This window comes from Saccopteryx leptura, chromosome 3, assembly GCF_036850995.1.
Source record: "Saccopteryx leptura isolate mSacLep1 chromosome 3, mSacLep1_pri_phased_curated, whole genome shotgun sequence".
In the NCBI taxonomy this organism is placed as follows: Eukaryota; Metazoa; Chordata; class Mammalia; order Chiroptera; family Emballonuridae; genus Saccopteryx; species Saccopteryx leptura.
Window position 1 is genome coordinate 130,339,885 of NC_089505.1, and position 22,957 is coordinate 130,362,841.

At 37.0% G+C, this 22,957-nt stretch overlaps 1 protein-coding gene across 2 annotated transcripts in view; it reads left to right on the plus strand.

The window, feature by feature from the left end:
* Positions 1–22,597, plus strand: part of PRKAA2 (protein kinase AMP-activated catalytic subunit alpha 2) — a 66,954-nt gene extending 44,357 nt beyond the window's left edge. For both annotated transcript variants that reach the window (XM_066376391.1, XM_066376392.1), the window contains 7 exons: positions 1,725–1,818; positions 2,750–2,894; positions 4,552–4,639; positions 6,009–6,233; positions 10,743–11,247; positions 12,967–13,093; positions 14,721–22,597. In XM_066376391.1, the coding sequence (XP_066232488.1) occupies positions 1,725–1,818; positions 2,750–2,894; positions 4,552–4,639; positions 6,009–6,233; positions 10,743–11,247; positions 12,967–13,093; positions 14,721–14,959 (1,423 nt within the window). In that variant the 3' untranslated portion in view covers positions 14,960–22,597. The remainder of the gene's footprint in view (positions 1–1,724; positions 1,819–2,749; positions 2,895–4,551; positions 4,640–6,008; positions 6,234–10,742; positions 11,248–12,966; positions 13,094–14,720) is intronic.
* The last annotated feature ends 360 nt before the right edge of the window (positions 22,598–22,957 follow it).

The window sequence follows — 22,957 nt, forward strand, 5'->3', positions numbered from 1 at the left end:
TGTTTCTGTGAGAACAGAAAGGATTTACTCTGGATTTAAGAAGGCCCTGTAAGCTGAGATTTAAAGGGTGACGAGGAGCCAGTTAAAGGGTGGCTCACAGGTCATGGTACAGGATCCAGGTTAGCAGAAACAGTGTACACAAGGGAGCTGTGGCAGAGGAAATGCAGCACGACTAATAAAAGAAATAGATTACCATAGTGGTGGGAATCAAAGGTGACACAGAACTACAGAGATGACAGAAGCATGATTAATCCAGTTCCTGGGAGCAATGAGAAACCCTTGAAGATTTCTAATTAGGAATCTACTGAAGAACAGATTCGTGTTTTGGAAAGAATGCTTGTTTAATGCCCATCTTCCTGGGTAGACTCTAGGCTCCACAGCACGGGGAGGAGCTACTGACCTCACCATTGCCTCATCTGGGTGGACTAGTTATTCAAAGGTTCCCCTGCTTCTGACACATTCTGTATCGAGGTGCACACTGCTCACGGAGTGGCATCGGGGCCCGTTCTCAGCTCCTGCTCTGCCTTCCACAGGGTGCCGTTAAACCATGCAAAAACTGCACAACTAGACTTAGTGGTCCTAAAGAGTAACTCAGTGTAAAGGAGACATTACTCATGATCAGGCAGGTCTTTCATAAACAAAGCAAACCTATTTTAGAAAGTAGAACAATTGTTCATTTATAGGTATGAAATGCAACTTCAGTTAAAACAATGTTCTACTTTTTTTCAGAATTTTTACTTTTGTATAATTGTGTGTTTGAAGGGAAGGTTTAGTCTTTAGGAAAAAAAATTTATTTTGTCAAATAGAGCTAGGGTTCTTTAATTTTAATGTGCCCTGCTTTGAATGACTGGAAATAAATAAATAAACAAACTTTCACGCACATATATGTACCTCTGTTTCATTTTTATTATGGGAATTTTTAGGTGTATACGAAGTAAAGTGATGCAGCCTCATCTCGCTCTCATTCAGCTTCCACATTGTCAGTGTATTGTTTTATCTGCCCCCCCACTTCTCTACCCTAAATCACTTTGAAGCAAATCCCAAATTTTATGTTTTTAACCTGCAAATTCTTTAGTATCTATTCTGGTACATGAAGGCTTCTTTTTAATATATAAACTTAAGCACAGTTTATTTTAAAACCTAAAAAATTAATATTATCAATCATCCAGTCAGTATTCAGACTTTTTTGATTGTTTCATAAATGATTTTTAAAGTTGGTTTGTTCAAATCAGAATCAAAACAAGTGTGTACAGAATAACTGGTCATTATGCTTTCATCTATAGCTTTTCCTTTCTCTCTATTTTTCCTTAGGGTTTATTTGTTGAATAAAGGGTCATTTGTTTACATTCTGGATTTTTTTATTATATCCCTGTAGTATCATTTAAGCTTTCCAAGAATACTTTTTACTTATGTTTAAATATATGTTATCTCATCTCCATAGAGTAAACAAGTTTTGTTTAAGTGGAAAAAATTAATGCTTCGCTTAGTTGTTGAAGATTGAAGGATTTCAGAGATTTTGTAAACATGAATGGGAACAACTGGAAGAAAGTCCATAGGCTGCAGAAAGTGGATGAATTTTGTTAAGCTCCATGTTTATAGCTCTCTGATTATTTTGATAACATTATAAATTTGTTGCCATCTTAAAATACTGTAATAGATGTACAGGTTGATTTTGGATAAAGTAATATTTTTTATGAACTTTTTTTTATTTGTTGACAAAAAAGATACCAGGTGATCAGCACTCCAACAGATTTTTTTATGGTAATGGAATATGTGTCTGGTGGTGAATTATTTGACTACATCTGTAAACATGGACGGGTGAGTAACACTGCCTATTACAATAAATTCCCAAGCTAAAAATGAGGGAAGTAGTGAGATAGTTTTAAAGTTGGGGTCGCTTTTGTAATAGTGCTCAACTAAACAGATCATTAGACATACTATCTTTTTTTTTCTTTTTTTGTGTGTGACAGAGACAGAGAGAGGGACAGACAGACAGGAAGGGAGAGATGAGAAGCATCAGTTCTTTGTTGTGGCTCTTTGTTGCAGCTCCTTATATGTTCATTGATTGCCTTCTCCTATGTGCCTTGATGGGGGGGGGCTATAGCAGAGTGAGGGACCCCTTGCCCAAGCCAGTGACCTTGGGCTCACGCCAGCAACCTTGGGCTTCAAGCCAGCGACCATGGGGTCCTGTCTGTGATCCTACACTCAAGCCAGCAATTTCGCACTCAATCTGGTGAGTCCGTGCTCAGGCCGGATGAGCCCGCGCTTGAATCTGGGTCCTCTGCATCCCAGTCCAACGGTCTGTACACTGCGTCACTGCCTGGTCAGGCATATTTTCTTTCTTAAAAAGTATACCTTTGAAATACTGATTTAAGGAAATAAGTTCCATTTAGGTGCCAGCGTGATGCCTATGCTTTTCAAAATGAAAAATCTGTTCCGCAGCATCATTTTGAAGCTTCACGTATTTCTTTTCTTAGCACTTTCCCATAAATTCTATTTTAGATTGTTTTACTTGCCGATTCCCCAAAACTTTTACACATTTAGTAATATTAATTGAGAATTAAATATTACTGCCTAGCAGCAAAGAAAAACCTGTTGAGCTTTAATGCAAGTTTTTGGTTTGATTTGTTGGAAATTCTAGCATAGTCTAATGAGCTTTTACTCATTTATATTTAGGCTGATAATGAAACTGGAACTCGTGCTATAGATGTCTCAAATATTCTTAGTGCAGCTTCTTTTACACTGATAGGTTGAGGAGATGGAAGCCAGGCGGCTCTTTCAGCAGATCCTGTCTGCCGTGGATTACTGTCACAGGCATATGGTTGTTCACCGAGATCTGAAACCAGAGAATGTGCTGTTGGACGCGCACATGAATGCCAAGATCGCTGATTTCGGTATGTAACCCTAGTGTTGCTCAGAAGTGTACTAGCTGCCTTTCAAAGTGTCAGTATCGATTCTTAAAGAAGTAAGAACTTTCCACTTCAACATTGTAAATCTTGTACTGTAAAAAAGGATTAGTTACACAACCTTCAATTCAGCTTGTTCTTTTTATTTAAACATACTTTTAAAAAGTACAGCAAATACTTCTAGAGAAGTTAGAGGGCTAGGCATCAAGGTAAGCCATTCAATCTGCATTTATACCTAAGGCACTGAAATGTAACTCTTTTGAAGTTTTTATGTGGGGGCCACAAACTCCTTTGAAAATACGGGCACTTTCTTTGATGAATGCACTTAGACCCCTGGCTTTAGGCTACCCCTGTGTTTTGGTCCTTTGACCCCCACCAGGGTCGCGACCCACAGGTTGTGAACCGCTGACTTAGACAGAGAGACTGTAAAAATTCGCATGCTGTTTTGGAGCTTTACAGCCCTTCTGTGAATCGGGGTCTCAGGGAAGCATATACCACTGGTTAAAAGAATAGGAGTTTCTGTCAGGGATGGAAGAAAAGCTAACATGTAATTTTTATGCACCAAACACTTTCTGGGGTAAACATAACTGGAAAGGGTGCCATAGTAGGGTGTTTTGGGAAATGTATTAGGAAGTAATATATATATATATATTTTTATTTTTTACAGAGACAGAGAGTGAGTCAGAGAGAGGGATAGACAGGGACAGACTGGAATAGAGAGAGATGAGAAGCATCAATCATTAGTTTTTCATTGTGCGTTGCAACACCTTAGTTGTTCGTTGATTGCTTTCTCATATGTGCCTTGACCGTGGGCTTTCAGCAGACCGAGTAACCCCTTGCTGGAGCCAGCGACCTTGGGTTCAAGCTGGTGGGCTTTTGCTCAAACCAGATGAGCCCACGCTCAAGCTGGCGACCTCGGGGTCTCGAACCTGGGTCCTCTGCATCCCAGTCCAACGCTCTATCAACTGCGCCACCGCCTGGTCAGGCTAGGAAGTAATATATTACGGAGAGAAATGGAAGTGTCCCAGAGGTCAGCACTGCTTATTTAAATTTTTTGTCAGTACCTTATGTTTAAAAACCAGGAAACTGCTTTCTCTATTTCTCTTTCTTCTCTAAAACACAGAACTCATTTAGTACTATAATTCATCTAGATTTTTGATTCAATGTATTATTTTTTTCTATGTTAAATTAAAGCTTTCCAAATTAAAAATTTTTGAAACATAATCTTTATAAATTGGGGCCTGTCTGATTTCTACTTAGAGAATTTTTAAAAAAGGCTTTTGAAAGTATAACAAAACCATAATAGACTACATTCTTTCATCTGTAGAAGTGGATAAATAATATTTTGATGCTCTTAATGTTTGGAAAAGTTCATATAGGTTAGAATAATATCATATTTGTGAAGTGAATCAACATTTTTATTTATAGAAGGAATTTAATTTCAATCACAGATGTGATGGTGCTTTAGCTATTTTGTCATAGTGTAAGAGCGCTCTAAACTGGGCTCTTTATAACAAATGCTTTCCACTGCTTTTTTAAATAATTAAAGTATGATGCATGGAGCATTAAAGACATTTTTCCTCATATATTTATCTATATCTACTTTTAGAAATATCTAACACCAGGTAAACATTTTTATTTTCAGGTTTATCTAATATGATGTCAGATGGTGAATTTCTGCGAACAAGTTGTGGATCTCCAAATTATGCAGCACCTGAAGTAATCTCAGGAAGGTAATAATGTGTCAACGAACAGTAAGCTTTTTCTAATCTTTTGTTCATTCTTATAATGCTTAATTATGCATTCTCTTTACAAGATAAGATTTTTAGCACTAGAAACAAATTATTGCTTTAATTTTTTCATTCTTGAAGAGAGAATAGTTATATTAAACAATTTTTAAACCTTTAATTTTGTTTTATGAATGTATTTAAGAATGTTTTTATTAAAAATGACAAATAAATGTTGATTTTTTTTATTTTAGGAAAGTGCAGATAAAGTATTTGCTAAATTTAAGCTAGTGCCATTATTTTCTTAGTAGACATGATCCTTTAATGACATTTTACATATTCTAAGTATATAGAATATTTTATATTTTGCTTTTGGATGAATGCAGTTTTGGGGAGCAGTATGTCATTTCATGAATTCAACTGCACAACTGGAGATTTTGTAATTATTCAAGTAATTTTTTCATTGGCATGTTTTTTAAAATGCTTATGCAGATTGCAATGGTAAACCCAAGTCTTCTACAGAGACCAATGTCTGATTTTAAAAGTTAACAGAATCCTATGAGAGAAATGATAGTAAAGGTGTTATCATGGGTAGCAAGTGTACGAATTTGGACAATACGACCAACAGTATAAAAGATGGACAGCAATTTTTATTGAAATGGATTACACTCTTTTAATTGGAATTGTAGAGATTTACTTTGTTAACTCAGACCCAGTTTTGAGTTTGGTAATGTGCTGTCAGGAATTTTAATACTGTATGTAGTCGAAAGAAAAAAGGAATAACCTTCTAGGCATAGGTTTTCTGGAGCAAAGCTAATCTTAGACCCATGAGCTTGCAAGTGATTAGAATGAAAGTAGCAGATACTTAGGATGATGTGATACAGGAGGAATACTGTCAAAGACGTTGCCACAGCATTAATTAGAGACTTTACTGTCTCAAATATTTTAAAAATAGGTATACCAGAGATGAAATTCTATTACATAATGTATTTTTTTGGTAATTGTTTCATGGTAAAAAGATTTAGCCTATATACTCTATGGTATTGAGTTGTTTTTATTCCAAGTTTATGCTCATCTACTTTGATGTTTCTATAAAAAATCAATCATAGAAAGTTTTATATTTTTTAATTAGTGAATTAATAATTTCAGTGAAAAGAGTTTGTGCCAAAAAAATGAAAATCCTCTTTTCTCTTGGAAGACTTGGATAGTAATTGGTTAGACCAATTAATTATTCTCCATGAGGAACAACCATTGAGAGCTGAGGAGTGGCCATGGGCTTCCTCAAGACCTTGAAAGCAGTCTGGACCGAGTTCATACCATGTGTATAGTGAGTGACTCTTGCATTTCAGGTGCGTGTTGTCACCTTTTCTCTTAGGTTGTATGCCGGCCCCGAAGTTGACATCTGGAGCTGCGGTGTCATCTTGTATGCTCTTCTTTGTGGCACCCTGCCATTTGATGATGAGCACGTGCCCACATTATTTAAGAAGATCCGAGGAGGTGTGTTTTATATCCCAGAATATCTCAATCGTTCTGTCGCCACGCTCCTGATGCACATGCTACAGGTGGACCCCCTGAAACGAGCAACTATCAAAGACATAAGGTGAGCCTTCTCCACTGTGTGCACATCTAGTGTTACTAACTGCTGTAGTGCTTTATGCACATTGTGCTTTCCTTAATACACGAGCCTGATCATGCCACTTGTCTGTTAAATATTTCACACTGTTTCCTAAATTTCTTAGCTGAGCTGGCAAAGCATAAGAGGCCCTTCATGGCAAGGCTCTCCTCCCCTCTCCTGCAGTCTCATTTCCTGCACTCGCTGCTGCACCTGGCCAGGGCTTTAGACACATGGGATTTTTCCAGTTTCCTCAAACATATGATATTTTATGCCTTCATGTCTCTGTTTATATGTTTCCTTGTGCCTCTGATGTCTTGTCTGCCTTTTTTGACCTGATGGATTTCTATTCATCTTTGAAATTCTGTTCACATATCACCTCCTTTGTGCAATCACTTCTATGTATAATTTCCCTAGACAATGTTAGTTCTTTCCACTTTCATGCTTTTCACATTTTGTTCATGCTTGTATTGTTTTCTTCTCACTTTGCATCTAGCTGTTTTCCAGTGTGTCTTTCTCTCAAATTGTAGTTAAATAAGGGTAAATGGAGAGTGTCTTCCTCATCTTTATATATGCAGTGCTAGAAGGTCAGGCTATAGTATATGCCCAGAAAGTATTTGAATAAATTTCCAATAGAAAACAGGGTGAGACATGCATTTTATATATGGTTGATGAAATAAAGAATAAAAGTTTTGCAGAGATTTTGAATCCAAAAATAGTTGCTAGTGAGTTTGCTATGAAGGATTTTTTGTTATGTGAGAAACTTTGGAAGTGCAGCGGCTGGTGTTGCTATGACCTTTATATAGTGCGCGCAAGCCAGGATGGTTCCTTGCCTTCCACTTGTACTTATTGTACATGTTTCTTTGAGGGTTTTTTTTGTTGTTGTTGTTTTTACCTAACATTTTTTTAAAAAATATTTTTTATTCATTTTAGAGAGGAGAGAGAGAGACAGACAGACAGAGACAGAGAAAGAGAGAGAGAAGGAGGGAGGAGCAGAAAGCATCAACTCCCCATTTGTGCCTTGACCAGGCAAGCTTAGGGCTTCAAACTGGCGACTTCAGCGTTTCCAGGTTGACGCTTTATCCACTGCGCCACCACAGGTCAGGCCTTTACCTAACATTTCATCAGGTATTTGCTTACAAACACATTCATTTGACTGCTCTCCAGAATCCTCCTCTTCATAAGCCAGAATGACTGTTTTAGAGACCCTTGGTTCCTGGAACATTTAAACGATGGCTGAGGCAGTTGTTTCCATGACTGGAAGGAGGACTGGTCCGTTTGTGTTCGTGCACTGTTTTCTTCCCCAGCATTCCAGGCCTCATGCATACACATGCAGAATTGTAAATTAGCACCGGATTTAGTTATGGAAATGAATTTACAGGGGAAAAATCCTTTTGTGTTCACACTTCTTTAGATTGTTTGCTTCATTTAATTGGCTTTTCCTTAGGAAGAAAATTAGATATGTTAATATATATACTTGTGTCTGTATCAGCACATTTAGAAGAATAAAGTATTGATTGTGTTATTTTAAAACAGATATTTGTCTATGTACTGACTTCAGAAGAAAATGTTAGTGAAAGTCTAAGAGCATATAGGCAGTATAAAATAGCAACATTCATTTTTTAAAATTTAAAATAATATAGCAACTTAAATTAGTAGTTTTCATAATTTTTTTATTTATCCAAATTCAGGTTTTTAATGTTTGGGAATTCTTGACTTAATAAAATACAGTTTAACAGGGAAAGAATTACTAATTGTTGAATAATTATTATATACCAGGTATTTTGCTAGATACTTGACATGTTTTATTTCATTGACTCTTAATAGGTAGCTGTTATTAATCTTATTTTATAGACCATGAAACTGATACCTGATTTAGACATGTAATATAATTTCCTTTTTTTGTAATATAATTTCTTATCTTCTATTATTTATTTTGAAAAAATTAATACTATCAGTCATTTTTATTGCTAAACATTTATTAATACTTATCATGATATAGCAGATAAATTCATTAATGAATTCACTTTTGTCTTCGTCTTTCATGTGTCTATTCATTATTTATTCTGCATTTATTGAGCATTTACTCTATTGGGTACTGAAGTATAGTTAAATAAGACATGGCCTCTATTTCAGGAAGCTCCCAGTTAGGGGAAGAGTAAGAAAAACCAACAACTAAAAAAGTATGAGTGTTTAATAGAAAGATCTACTAGACGCTGATGAAGTTTCATCTTGGTGTATTCTCAGGCCTGGCACACCATCATTTCTCACTTGGTCTGTTGCGCTAGCATCACCACCACCATCTTCATTATTATTTTTGTCTTTTCAATTCCATTTCTATATCACAAGCAGAAGAAATTTACAGAATAAAAATTACATCCTGTCACACCTGTCTCTTTAAAATTTTCCATTGCTTTTAAACCATAGGTTCAAATGCCCAAACCTTTTTTGTAGACTGTAGCTGTCAGACTTTCTGATATCTTTTGCCACTCCAACTCATAAGTCGTTATGCTTTTATGATAGTGGTTCCATCCCTTCAATGTAGCAAAACTCGGTCTCAGAGTCTGCATGTATTGTTTCTTTGCTGGGAGCACCTGTTCTTCAACTCTTTGCTTAGGTGACTTCTAATCATTCTGCTACCTGCTTCAATATTACTCAGAGTGGCTTCTTTAATCACCTGCCCCCCATTTTGAATTATATTCTCTCATTTACCTTGTTTTCATTAGACTCTTTATCACAGAAATTTCAATTTTCTCTATTTGTAACTATATATTTATTTTGTGTTTGTTTAATCATTATCCAGCTGGAATATAATGTCTTTGTGACGTGAAAGAGGGTGTCTTTTCCCCATTGAATGGCCTTCATGAATATTCCTAAATGAGTTGGTATCCAGGCAAAATATATATTGGTTTGAATTTAAGCTTAGAGAGTGCCCCATTCCCCCATGTAGTAATGCTTACGCAATCTTGGAAGAATAGTCCATGGGATATCCTAGACCCAGGAATGTCAGAATATAAGATTTAGGAGACTGATTCTTGAAATTTTTTGTTTTGTACCCCTTTACACTCTTAAAATTGAGGTCTCCAAAGAATTAGAGTGTGTGCGTGTGTGTGTGTTTTAATGCAGGTATATCTATCAGAATTTACCATATTAGCAATTAAAAATGAGAAATTTAAAAATTATTTAACTCACTTTAAAATAATAGTAAACCTATACATGTTAACCTGAATAACATGTTTTATGAAAAAATAGCCTTATTTCCCCAAAAGATAATGGTGACAACAGTGGTATTATTTTACATTTTTTTAATCTTCTCAATGTGTGGTTTAATCAGAGCCAGCAGCTAGGTTCACATACCTACTTCTTCATTCAGTTTGTTGCAGTGTGTTGTGTTGTGTTGTATTAGTTGAAGTCCATGGACTAAATGTTGACCTCACTCATATAAGGGGCTAGAAAAGAGAGGAACATTTTAATAGCTTTTAGATAATTGTACGTATTTTCCTTTGATATGAAACCAAAGCTTAACATTTTAGTTTCATTACCAAATCAGAAAACATATCCATTAACTATTATACTTCTTATATTGAAATCTACTGGTCCCTTTTGCATTTTGAGTGCATTTATATCCATATATAATTCTGTAACATCATCCATTGGTCATTTGGAAAATATTGAGTTACTGAGTTATAAAGATTTGCCAAATGATGACACATTTCATTATACATTATCAAAAATCATATGGGCCCTGGCCGGTTTGCTTAGTGGTAGAGCGTCGGCCCAGTGTGTGGAAGTCGTGGGTTCAATTCCCGGCCAGGCACACAGGAGAAGCACCCATCTGCTTCTACACCCTTCCCTCTCTCCTTTCTCTTTATCTCTCTCCCCCCCTCCCATAGCCAAGGCTCCATTGGAGCAAAGTTGGCCTGGGCGCTGAGGATGGCTCCATGGCCTCTGCATCAGCTAGAATGGCTCCTGCTGCAATGGAGCATCGCCCCCTAGTAGTGGGCATGCGGGGTGGATCCCGATTGGGCGCATGTGGGAATCTGACTGCCTCCCACTTCTAACTTCGGAAAAATAACACACACACACACACACACACACACACACACACACACACACACACTTTATTGTTGCTACCACTACAAAGTTACCAGAAAAGTCTTTATGTTTTGGAAAATGTTTAGGCTCATGGAGACAGATACAAATTATACAAATTTTGCTTGAAAGCTTAGATTTTTATCATTGACATCAAATACTTCCAGTTGTCTCCTTCACGGTGACAGGTTCAGTTTATTTTTGAGAAAATGTCAAATACCCAAGTCTGAATAACCAGTAGTTATTTGAGGGTACACATTAATAACTTACCTAGGATCACACAGCCATTAAGTGTCTAGGGAGCAGGTCTTTCTGATTCTGTTACATTGTATTGCCCCATGTCTAAATTATTTGGGACTTGTCAAAGCATGTTTTTACAATAATCTATTGTGGTATTTTTCCTAGAGAACATGAATGGTTTAAACAAGATTTGCCCAGTTACTTATTTCCTGAAGACCCCTCCTATGATGCTAACGTCATTGATGATGAGGCTGTGAGAGAAGTGTGTGAAAAATTTGAGTGTACAGAATCAGAAGTCATGAACAGTCTGTATAGTGGTGACCCTCAAGACCAACTTGCAGTGGCTTATCATCTTATTATTGACAATCGGAGAATAATGAACCAAGCCAGTGAGTTTTACCTCGCCTCTAGTCCCCCAACTGGTTCTTTCATGGATGACAGTGCCATGCACATTCCCCCAGGCCTGAAACCTCATCCAGAAAGGATGCCACCTCTAATAGCAGACAGCCCTAAAGCAAGATGTCCATTGGATGCACTGAATACAACTAAGCCCAAATCTTTAGCTGTAAAGAAAGCCAAGTGGCATCTTGGAATCCGAAGTCAAAGCAAACCATATGACATTATGGCTGAAGTTTACCGAGCTATGAAGCAGCTGGATTTTGAATGGAAGGTGGGAATTTGTATGTTAAGATCATTTGTAGAAGCCTTTTTTTTTTTTTTTTTGTATAGTAAGTTGCTCTGAGCAGCCGAATTGAATACTGGGTCAATAAAAAAGTTGTTTTTGATTTATATATAAATTTAGTGGTCTTGATGCTTCTGGATATAAATGCCTTTCTTTGCAGTCATATACCATGTGCATTCAAAACAAAACCAACCAGTGTAAGGAAGAACAGTGTTGATGTTGAGGATCTACATATTTTTGAATTTAAAAAAATAGCATTATTTATCAAAGAAACAAAAAGTAATCAACTTGAAGTTAATTGAGAAAATAGCCTCTTTCGGTATTCATTATAGCAGTAAAAAGTCATGCATCTTCAAAGATAGTTTGTGTTTCCTTTCCTTTCTAGGCAGGGTTTTTCTTTTTGCCAGTAGCAGTTGCAGGTAGTGGTCAATACAGATTATATCATCAGAATATATTTATTCAGTCTATCTCTCTCTCGTTGAAGTGAGAGGAGGGGAGATAGAGAGACAGACTCCCACATGTGCCTCAGCCGGGGTACACTGCAACCCCTGTCTTGGGCCGATGCTGGAATCCACTGAGCTACTTTTAGTGCCTGAGGCTGATGCGCTTGGACCAACCAAGCTATTCTCAGTTCCAGAGGCCAACTGGTTGTAGGTGGAGAAGAAAGAAAGGAGGGGGAGGGAGAGAAGCAAATGGTCACTTCTCCTGTGTGCCCTGACTGGGAATTGAACCTGGGACAACCATATGCTGGGCCAATGCTCTCTATCCACTGAGCCAGCTGGCCAGGGTCTGACTTTTCTCTTGAGAAAACCTCTGTTATTTGGCTGGTGTTTTTAATCCTTAGTTATATTTTTCTTACTCTCAGCTCACATTTTACTTTAAAAAAAAAAGTGCTCAAATTCATTTCAGTTCCATTTATTTGTTGAGGGGGGGACATTTTTTTTTATCTCAGGTATTCTTTTAACTTATTCTTTCTTGAGGATTGTGAATGTATTTTTAAAGGTAGAAGAAAAACATTTAAACATACAATGTAAATATTCACTTGACGTGTTTGAATAAATAAGTCATTTTCATTTCATTATTTATATGTAAAATGCATAAAGTACTTCCTTAAAGCTATTTAAAATCAGATCTCTCTTTTCTGAAGCACTTATTATTTAGTCATTTGAAAAAAGAGATGCTAATATCTTGAAATTTTCTTACTGAAAAATTTTTGTAACTAATTTGATGTTTTTGCAAACCCAGAATCTTTTTATCTCCAAAAGGCAGATATCTTTCTCACAGGATTTTTTGTGATAACTTAAATTTTGTGACAGTACCTGTTACAGTGCTTGCTGCAAACTTGTAATATAGTACTTTCCCTTTATTTTTTCTACTCCATATTTATAGGTAAAATTATTCAAGTTGAGGCTGGGCAACCAAAATCATTACTGATGTTTTGGAGGGAGGCATATCTACAGTGAAGGCTAGACTTTATAATCCCTGAGTTCCTTTTCATTTTAGTCGCTGTACACACACAGTATTGGTAGTGGGAATTAAAAATACTAAATTACCATGTAATATAAAAAAAGGAACATTCAGGAATTTCTTCTTTATCCCACCTCTATCAGTGATTTGTTTTGATATTCTTTGCAGTAAGAATAGGGAGATATTTTATTTTATAGTTTGTTGGTTTTAACGTTCCTTAACAAAGGTTTCTCGTTTTAGGTAGTGAACGCATACCACCTTCGGGTAAGGAGAAAAAATCCAGTGACTGGCAGTTATGTGAAAATGAGCTTACAGCTTTACCTGGTTGACAGTAGAAGCTATCTTTTGGACTTTAAAAGCATTGATGGTAAGGAAGTTATGCAGGCATGAGCTCTGAGAAGATAAGACTTGCCACTAGTTAACAAGATGTTAAAATCATCTCAGAGGCATGGTGGGTAGGTTTTTTATGCTGTTTTTTTCAGTAGTCTAGATCTAGCTAAAAACGTAAGTGAAATGAAAAGGATAAAGACACACGGGATGTCTCTAATCCAGCACCTTTCCAGAAGAAGTGCATCCTTGCTGTAAAGTCACCTGAAGTGTTGGCTGTGGAGCAAAAACCAGGAAAGCAATTTTTACCTAAAATCAGTTTATGTCACGTTCTTTGTCACGTTTCCTCATTCACATATTATTGCTGTTAGCATTACAATATCTAAACTTCTTCATCAGCTTCTTTCATCCTGTTTGGCCACGGTGACCAGATAGGCCTCTTCTGGGATGTAGGTTAGATTTTGGTGCTGTGGCTGTCTGGGAACCAAAGGAGTCGGGGACGAGGTCCTGTCCAAACATGTAGTGTGTACCAGGAGTCAACCTGTGCATTTCCTTCAAAGTAGAACAAAAATAGCATCAGCCAACAGTCAGGTGCTGAATGGAACAAGAGAAGAACTGAGTACAAATATAAGGAAGTTGTTTTAAACAGAGCTTTCGAATTTTATTCTCAAATTAGCATCATCCGTAGCAGTGTTTATCTGGTCCCAGACCACCATCATCAAATTACAGAGTTCTTGGCCCTGGCTGGTTGGCTCAGCGGTAGAGCATCGGCCCGGCATGTGGAAGTCCTGGGTTTGATTCCCGGTCAGGGCACACAGGAGAAGTGCCCATCTGCTTCTCCACCCTTCCCCCTTTCCAACCTTCCCCCTCTCCTTCCTTCCCCCTCTCCTTTCTCTCTCTCTCTTCCCCTCCTGCAGCCAAGGCTCCATTGGAGCGAGGTTGGCCCAGGTGCTGAGGACGGCTCATGGCCTCCACCTCAGGTGCTAGAATGGCTCCGGCTTCAACGGAGCAATGCCCCGGATCCTGGTGGGCATGCCAGGTGGATCCTGATCGGGCACATGTGAGAGTCTGACTGCTTCTCCACTTCTAACTTTAGAAAAATACAAGAAAAAAGAAAGAAAGAAAGAAAGAAAGAAATGACAGAGTTCTTAATAAAATGCAGATTCTTTTGAGCTATCCCCAGACCTACTAAGTCAGAATCTCTGGAGGTGGGAAACTGGGAATCTGTATTTTTAAAAAGATTTCCCTCACCCCTCCCCTCAGGCAATTCCAGTACACCAAAGGTTTAGAACCACGGTGTGATGGTAAATTTTATTTTTATCATACATGATATTTTGTTGATACACTGCCAGAACAATTTAAGGATGTGCTTTCTACATATGCAAGAATATCAGTTTGATTTCAAAGTTAATGCCGAGTCCTTGTTGAGAAGGGGTTGTGGGGTCACGTTTTAACTGTATGGGAGTGTTGTGATTGATTAGTGATGTCTGTTATGCTTGTGGGAGGGAATAGGTGTTGTCACCCTGCTCTTAAAACACTGAAATATGACATTTTTAAGTCACCTTTGTTCAGGTGTGTTTCCTACTGAATATTTTGAATACGGCGTCTTATAGGAGGGACTGGGGCAAATCTACCTTTCCAATGAATTGCTATTTTGTCCATTTCAGATGAGGTGGTGGAGCAGAGGTCTGGGTCCTCAACCCCTCAGCGTTCCTGTTCTGCCGCTGGCTTACACAAACCGAGATCGAGCTTCGACTCCGCGACTCCCGAGAGCCACTCGCTCTCCAGCTCCCTCACCGGCTCCTTGACCGGGAGCACCTTGTCTTCGGCGGCCCCGCGCCTGGGCAGTCACACCATGGACTTTTTTGAAATGTGTGCCAGTCTGATTACTACTTTAGCCCGCTGATGATCTTTTCCTAGTTTATATCTTTCTGTTATTGCACTGTGAAAATCACATATATTCTTTAAATTACTATTTTATTCATGTGTATCATACACTCTAAAATGCTGATTGACAGACATGAATATCAACAGGGGACACTCAATGCCATTGAAATTACTGAAAACAAAAAAGCCTGACATTTATTTACCTGTAGAAATATGTAATTCTATTTTGTCTATGATGAATTTATATAGGCAGTATCTTTAATAGGTGAACATTGATGAAGCTTGTTAATTAAAATTGTGAATTCTGTACAGATGATTAATAGACCTTCACAGGTGAACCCTGTGAGTCGAAGGGTGGTTAGGCAGCCCTGCTCGCTTTCCTCTTCAGGGTAGGGGAATCAGTTTACATCCTAACAGTTTCAGCAGGCTTGAAGTATGTTTATGCACCTAATTCTTTTGCACAGGAAGATTAAAAAAGAACCATTAGTAAGATAGTATTTAAATGTTGAAATTGTAAAAGCCTTTCCCCAAAATTTTAGAAGCCAAGTTCTAGCAGTTTTTCCCTAGTGTTTAACGAAAAAGCTGAGGTCCTGAAACAGGTAACCATGATTTCCTGGTTCCTTTAAAACAAGTATAACCAACTAGAGGTTTTATCTTGATAGTTCCATGAATAATATACTTATTTTAAGAGCCTTCAAGGTTCTATTCAGTATTAGAACATCTGGAATTGCAGCAACCTCTGTCATAAACTTACATTTATTATCAAACATGCCTTTAAAACCTACCTTTCTCAAATGCTTTTTGATTGTTTATTTTTATACTTTATCAAGCATGATGAAAATTGATAGTTACATGAAACAAAGCAAAATATCAATAGTCCCTTAAAAGAGAATTCTTATTTTTGATCTCTTAGTGTGTGCGTGTGTGTGTGTTGTTGCATCCCTCAAGTTAATTCTTCATCTGAAGTTTATAATTGCAGCCACCCTCTTCCTCAGTTTCCCTGGTCACCATTGTCTCTGTTTATTGTTTGCTCCTTTGTGGCTAATTGGATCAGCTTTTAAATCTTCTCTGTTGTCCTTTCTTTTTTCTAAATCTTGGTTGCTAGCCATTTAATTTGAAAACACTGTTCTGGCCTTAAGGGCTTTAATTTAACTCCAAAGCTTCATAGGCTGTGACCTTCACTGTTGAAACTCTTAGGGCAAGGAAGGCCTTAGACACTAAAAAAATTCTCTCTTATAAATATATCTGTTGTTTACATATATACATATATGTTTTCACACACCAATGCTTTTAAAGGAAAACCAAACAGTTTTGTTTTTTGTTGTTTTTTACAGGGACAGAGAGAGAGGGATAGATAAGAACGGAGAGAGATGAGAAGCATCAATCATCAGTTTTTCATTGTGACACCTTAGTTGTTCATTGATTGCTTTCTCATATGTGCCTTGACTGCGGGCCTTCAGTAGACCGAGTGACCCCTTGCTCCAGCCAGCAACCTTGAGTCCAAGCTGGTGAGCTTTTTGCTCAAACCAGATGAGCCCACGCTCAAGCTGGCGACCTCGGGCTCTCGAACCTGGGTCCTCTGCATCCCAGCCCGACGCTCTATCCACTGCACCACCGCCTGGTCAGGTGAAAAACCAAACAGTTTTTGTTTTTTGTCCAAGTAATTTTTTTTTTAATCTTAAAAACACAACCTATATGCAGCAGGGTAGATAATAGCTTATTAATTTTATGTTAGGAAAAGTATTTAATTTTTAAATTATGTATAATTTATCTAGTTTGTATTTATTCATTTGTTTTCTTTAGTATGTAATAATTAACAATCTCATTCACCTGACCCTAGAAAAGATTAAGCTCTTGAAATCAAAAAGTGACTAAGCCTTGACAGGTTTCTCTTTGCCAAAAATAATGTTTCCTACCAGAAGCAAATGAGAATGTTAGACCAAATTTCTCCTGCATTTATGGAAGACAAGCATGTCTACCTTTAAATGAGTCAGGAATTTTCAGTGTTATATTGTATTGTTTTGTAGATCTTTAAAAATTTTTTTTTTGTTAAGTAATTGTTTAAGTTCAATTTCTTAATATCAAAATAAAAGGAATCCTTGTTGAGAAAGAAGGTGAGGTTGCAATTAAGAAGTTTTAGGTTTAAACCTTTGAAAGGTTGCCACCTAGTGGCACCAAATGGTGCTTTTTTGTGACTATTTTTATAGAGATGAGCAGTAGTCCTGTTGTATTAGTCTGATGTGCATTATTGATAAAGCATAATTTTGGCATCTCCAAATGTGTGAATACCTCTTTTGGGATAAACAAGACCACCTTATAACATTTGCCTGACAGTAAATGAGATGACCTTAGAAATAAGAAACTAGTCTGATTCCTTACTCAGTGACAAAATCCCCAACAATTTTGAAGGCTGGGAAACAGCAGGAAGGAATGCAGTGGTATTTTAACTTCATTAGTCTTAATAAATCATATATAAGAAACATATCAAAATTATATGGATGATTATCATATATTTTGAAAGTTAGAAATTATTTACTGTTTTCTCATTTTTGCCAGTATTCATGAATATCTATAGTTCAGTAGGTACTGGTTGAATTTTAGGAGAACCAAGGGTCACAGTTTTGATTTTTGTTTATTTAAGTTTTTAAAGCACAGCTATTGTGTGAATTTAGACTTTTTTTGTGGAGAGAAGATTACCAGAGGCTTAGTCCAGTGTAACAGGAACTAGAACATCAGAGGAGGCTTGTTGCTCCTGAGAGAGAGGGAAGGGATCAGTACTACACTCCCACATTTCAGTCTCACAAACTGGTGAATTGTGAGTGTGTATAAGGTAGGTCGGGCTGGGTAGGAACAATGATTTTTTTCCAGTTAAAATTCTGGAAGAGAATGCCTGTTAGTAGCTTATAGATAAAGCCTTAGGTAGATCATGGAAATGGACCCCATAGGGCCCTAGAAGAGCACCCACCTCCCAGAGTGTATCCTGCGAGATGGCCTGCAGAACGATTCCATCTGAGCAAGTCTGGGAAAGGTCCCATGCGACTCCCCTGCTGGAGGGTTAGAGGGCATGAGTGGTCAAGACTCTGCCGAGTCCTTCTGTGATGAAAGACCACCATTTCACTTTGTTTAACCCTGCTTTGCAAGAATTAATTTGAACATGTTTTTAAACTTACTGTCTCATGGGGGAAAAAAAATTGGAAGGTACTCTTTTAGGAAAATTATTGTTCCAGGTTATCATAATTAGGATAGTTAAGAATAAGGATTTCCTTTTATCAGTTGTTGGAGACAATCTGGTTCAGAGTCAGAATAATTTCATTTTAACCTGTGGACATAGTCATCTTGAGCTGGACTACACAGAAGTGTGTATAGATACAATCTGTTTCCTAGCATCTCGATTTCCTTCATCAGGTGGTATTGTTTGGGAGCAAAATTTATTATTTATGCTGATGAGTAACTGAAAAATCTTGAACAAGATCACTTGTAAAAAAGTACTAAGACTAGTGACTAATGCTTATGGCTCTATGGATAATGAGTCAATATCATTGATTCTTACTTTCAAAATGTGTCTTCAGTGAACATTTTCTAAGTACTTTTAAGTAGGACACCATATTTAGATCTAATTCCTATCCTTTAATGTAGGAACAAACAACATCTCAAATTGAATTTGTAGGGAGGGAGGTGGGCAAACCTATTATAAGTTGAGTTTTTGTTTCGATCAAGTTAAGAGATACTTTTGTAATCTGTAGTGTTTGCATTCCTTGATACTAGCCCTCTACAAAGAGAATCCAGGAGCATAAATTAAATCAGAGATGATCATAGTTCTGTGTCAGGGAATTTTTCTGTTTGCAGTACAGGTAGTTCTGTTTTCTACAAATCCGATTTCCATGACAGTTAAATAATTCTGGGCTTGCATTCTCATTCCCTAGCCAGTCTGTACTCAGGGAATAGAAGCTGATTTTTAGTATTAGGTGAGACATAAATGAGGACATAATCATGGACAACTGTTACAGATTTTCTGACTGCTTGGATTTATCTGGACCCTCTGTTAATTGTGCAGCATACTGAGTTCATGTAAGCACTGCACTTTCTGTTTGTACAATGTGAAAGCTTGGAAGGTGTCTGCCACAGACATTGACTGCTTGTTCACTGGTTAATCATTGAAATCCTATGAATGGTTGTGAAATCTCATTATCTAAATTCTAGACATGGTCACAGTTCTGCATGTTTTTGTTTGTTTTCAAAATCCCTCTAGCTTTTCAATCTGGCATTTCTTTACCCGGTTATCTTATCACTGACTTTTAAAATACGGAATGTAATTTATTTTAATGATAGTTCTCAGAGATTCTACTTTATTAGAAATTCTGGATGAGGGATAATGTGCAATCTGTTGGTAAGTCCCCTCCTATATTGGGATTCATTTTTGTAACCTCTAAAGTGGGAGGGATAGATGAAGAGACCTCTGAGGTACCTTTGAGCTTTAAAGTTCTGTCTTATATGATTTGTGTTAGTGTCCACTATTTATATATTTAGAGTTTTCATACTAGTAAGAATGTTCTGTATGTTGGTGAGGCATTTGGAAGGTTTATACTTGATTTTTTTTTTTAACTGCAGCTGCCTCCTGGAATACAAATGGCAGAAATCATTCAGAAAACCAAGCCTGTTAAAAACATCATGTGCACTTGACATAAAGCAAAATGTGGCTAATTTGAAGTGATAGGAGTGTTCCTTACATTTTTATAGTGATTTTTAGATCAAGAGACCCACCACCTCTATGAACTTAACACGCAGTAAGTAACCTTGTGAGGTAACCACTTTCCAGAGGAGGAAGCAGGGCCAGAACGCTCTTCGTAAAGATTTCATGCCATTCAAGTGTCCGCGAGGACCACTGCTCTTAGATACCACCTTCCTGGTGGGGGGACAGTCTGAACCACAGGAACAGCTGAGGGTTTGAGTGATAAACACAGAGGGATCGCGTTCAAATCATAGAGTGACATGATATCGTCTTAACGGAATGTTTGGGAGTTTAATTATTGGAACCAGTTGATTGTACCAACTTGGTGTAATTACAAAATTTAGGGTTAACATTGAATTTTGCAAGTACTTGTAAGTTATTGACGGTGCTTACAAAATACAGGAGAAACTTTTTAGGACATGCTTCTTTAATTTACATGGTGGTTATAATACAACCTTTTTAGAAAGTAAAACTAGCTCCCGCCCCTACCCTAAATTATTATAGTTGTTGACTGTTATCTGAATTAGGCTTATCTAAATTTCATATACAGATTGATGATTTTTTATTTTATATGCATATTAGATGGTAAAACACTTATTTTCATAGAGTATATTTCTATTCACAAATTACCTAATTATTATTAGCTTGATGGAGATTCTCTCAAACCTTATAAACCTTTGAAGTGTAATTTTTGTTTGATGAGTTTTAAAAGTTATATAAATCTTATTTAAACAAGTTGCTGGCATTCTTACTAGCCTTTCCCACATATAATTATGCATTTGATGGCACTGAACAGTAATAGCAGAGCCAGCAGGACCCACGGTTCAGACTGGATTGGGTTTTAATTAAACTTTTTCAGCCATAACCTGATAAGAATCAGGCTGGTCTAGAAGTTACCAGACTGTGGGCCTGAATTAATTTTGTGAGCTGATGTTAATGTTTACTGCCAGCCTTGCATAGCAATGCCAGTTTTCAGCCACAACTGTGTATGTGAATTTTGATAACAATTGTTTATATCTACAGCAGTTTAGATTTTATGGAAGTAGCTCATGATTATTGGGACAAGCAGGGTAGGTAAGTTTCACTTCCAGTAAAGTGCAATTAAGGAAATTCTAGAGTAGAGCGCACTTTACAGGAAAAAGTATTTGTAGAATATCCTAGCATGAAAACTTTTTTGAGCATTCACAGAATCTTGACAAGGTTCATACAGTGTGTTTTTGGTTCGTTTGCTTATTCAAGGTTTGCTACTTTGTGTTGCTTTAAAATTTCAAGGAGAAATAGGAACATTCTAGCCAAGGAGAATCCCATAGTTAATTTTTGCTGCTAATTTACGCATGCATTTTTCACAGCTAAAAGTTCCTTTTAAGTAAGTTTTGTTACAAAGAAAGGCCATTTTTTAAGACAGATACCATTTTCCTAAAATGGAAAAGAAACAGATCTACTGATCTAAAAACAAAAACACCTTAATTGTGCCTTCTCTTTTAAATTATAGGAACAGTAAAAATTAGTCAAAAACTTGTTTAAACTGTTTTTCTTTTGTTGTAACTCCTCCCACTTTTCTTTGTATCCTCTCTCTTTGAACGACCACAGGGCTTGCTTTGGGCTTGCTGGTTTTCAAGCTCCTTGGGCCAGACCTCAGCCTCTCCCCGCTGGGAGCTGGTCACTGGATGTATTTTTCTATTTCTCTTGTGTCGCTTCACTTTTAAGTCACCTTGTTGAAAGTTTGGCTGCCTTCTCGTGTGTGCAAAATGAATGTGACGAATAGCAATCTTGATATTTCGACCCTCATAAAAAGTCTGTCAAAGAGAGACGTGATGGAGAGCAAAGGACATCATCTAATCTGGAATCTGAGTCTCACTGTAGCTGCTGTGTCAGCAGGTCACAACCACAGTTAGTTTTCTCATCCGCAAAGTGTGGATAATAACCTACCTCACAGGTGTGTGTGAGAAACTGTTTGAAGGCCCTTGTTTACATACAGGGTTTATTATACTCGTATTTAATGTAAATCTTCACCTTTTTCTCTAGGTATGTTTGATACTGATAGGATGAATATCTTGATTTTAGGTAAGTTTTATGTGGTAAGAATATAGTAGTAAAAATGTTTAAAACCACAGTTCCACAAATTATGGTATCCTTGTTTTAAGTGACTTAACATTTCTTGAACACATTGAATATTGAGTTATCAAATTTGTCTTTTGTTGCAAAAAATATTCAGTACTTTTTAAAATGTTGGCTGAAGCTGCCTTAATGTACCAAAATACAGCTTTTTCTCAAGACTGTTCACAAATGTATGGTTGTACAATGTTCTGAGTGTTTAATGTAAAATTGTTACAAAACTGTAAACTCTAAGCATAGTAAAACTTAATTATTGTTTTAGGAAGATTGCTTGTATTCTTTATCATGTATACTTAAATATCATATAGTGAATTTTGATTGCAACAAATAAAACTTAAAGGTGACAGCCATTAGGTTATGTCCATGACAATCAAGAAAGTGTAAGATTGGATATTATTTCATTTTTTTCCAAGAATATTCTGCATTCTTTCTTAGACCGTCTCTGAGAAAGAAAAAAAAAATCCATAGGCTGATACATTAAACTGTTGAAACACTTGATTATATATCTATTAAAATGTTTTTAGGCCCTGGCTAGGTGGTTCAGTGGGTAAAGCTTCGACCCAGTATGCCAGAGGTCACGGGTTCGACCCACAGTCAGGGCATGTAGGAGAAGCAATCAATGAGTACACAACTGAATGAAACAACTAAGGGAAATGTGTTGATACTTCTCTTTCTCTCCCTTCCCCTCTTTCCTCTCTCTCTTTCAAATCAATGGCAAAGTTAACTTCAAATAATGTTTTTAGTTGTTGAAATTGGGATCACTTTTTGTAATTTGCTTTCAGGAAGAAAAAAATAAAGACCAGATTCCCAGTGCTTATGTGTTTTAATAACTAAGCGTCAAACTTCAGTTTTGTTCGTTAGGAATATTTTTTGAGGGTTCAGTGATCAGTAGTAAGGATATGGCCTTCAGTAACTTTGGCAAAGATGTCTTTTTGAATTACATCGCCTTTCATAGGTATAGGCTCACCCTAGTTAATACTTGTACTGCACAAACTCATAGGTAACAAAAGAAAAAAGCATATTCGATTGCTGATAAGCTTTTTTCACAAAGTCTGGTTAATTTGAAAGCTATTTTTGTTTCTGTTCAATTATTAAGCTAATACTCTGCATGTCAGTTAATAGTTACAGAGAAAGCTGTTGTAGAAAAAGATTGCCTCAGACTCCTTGGAGATT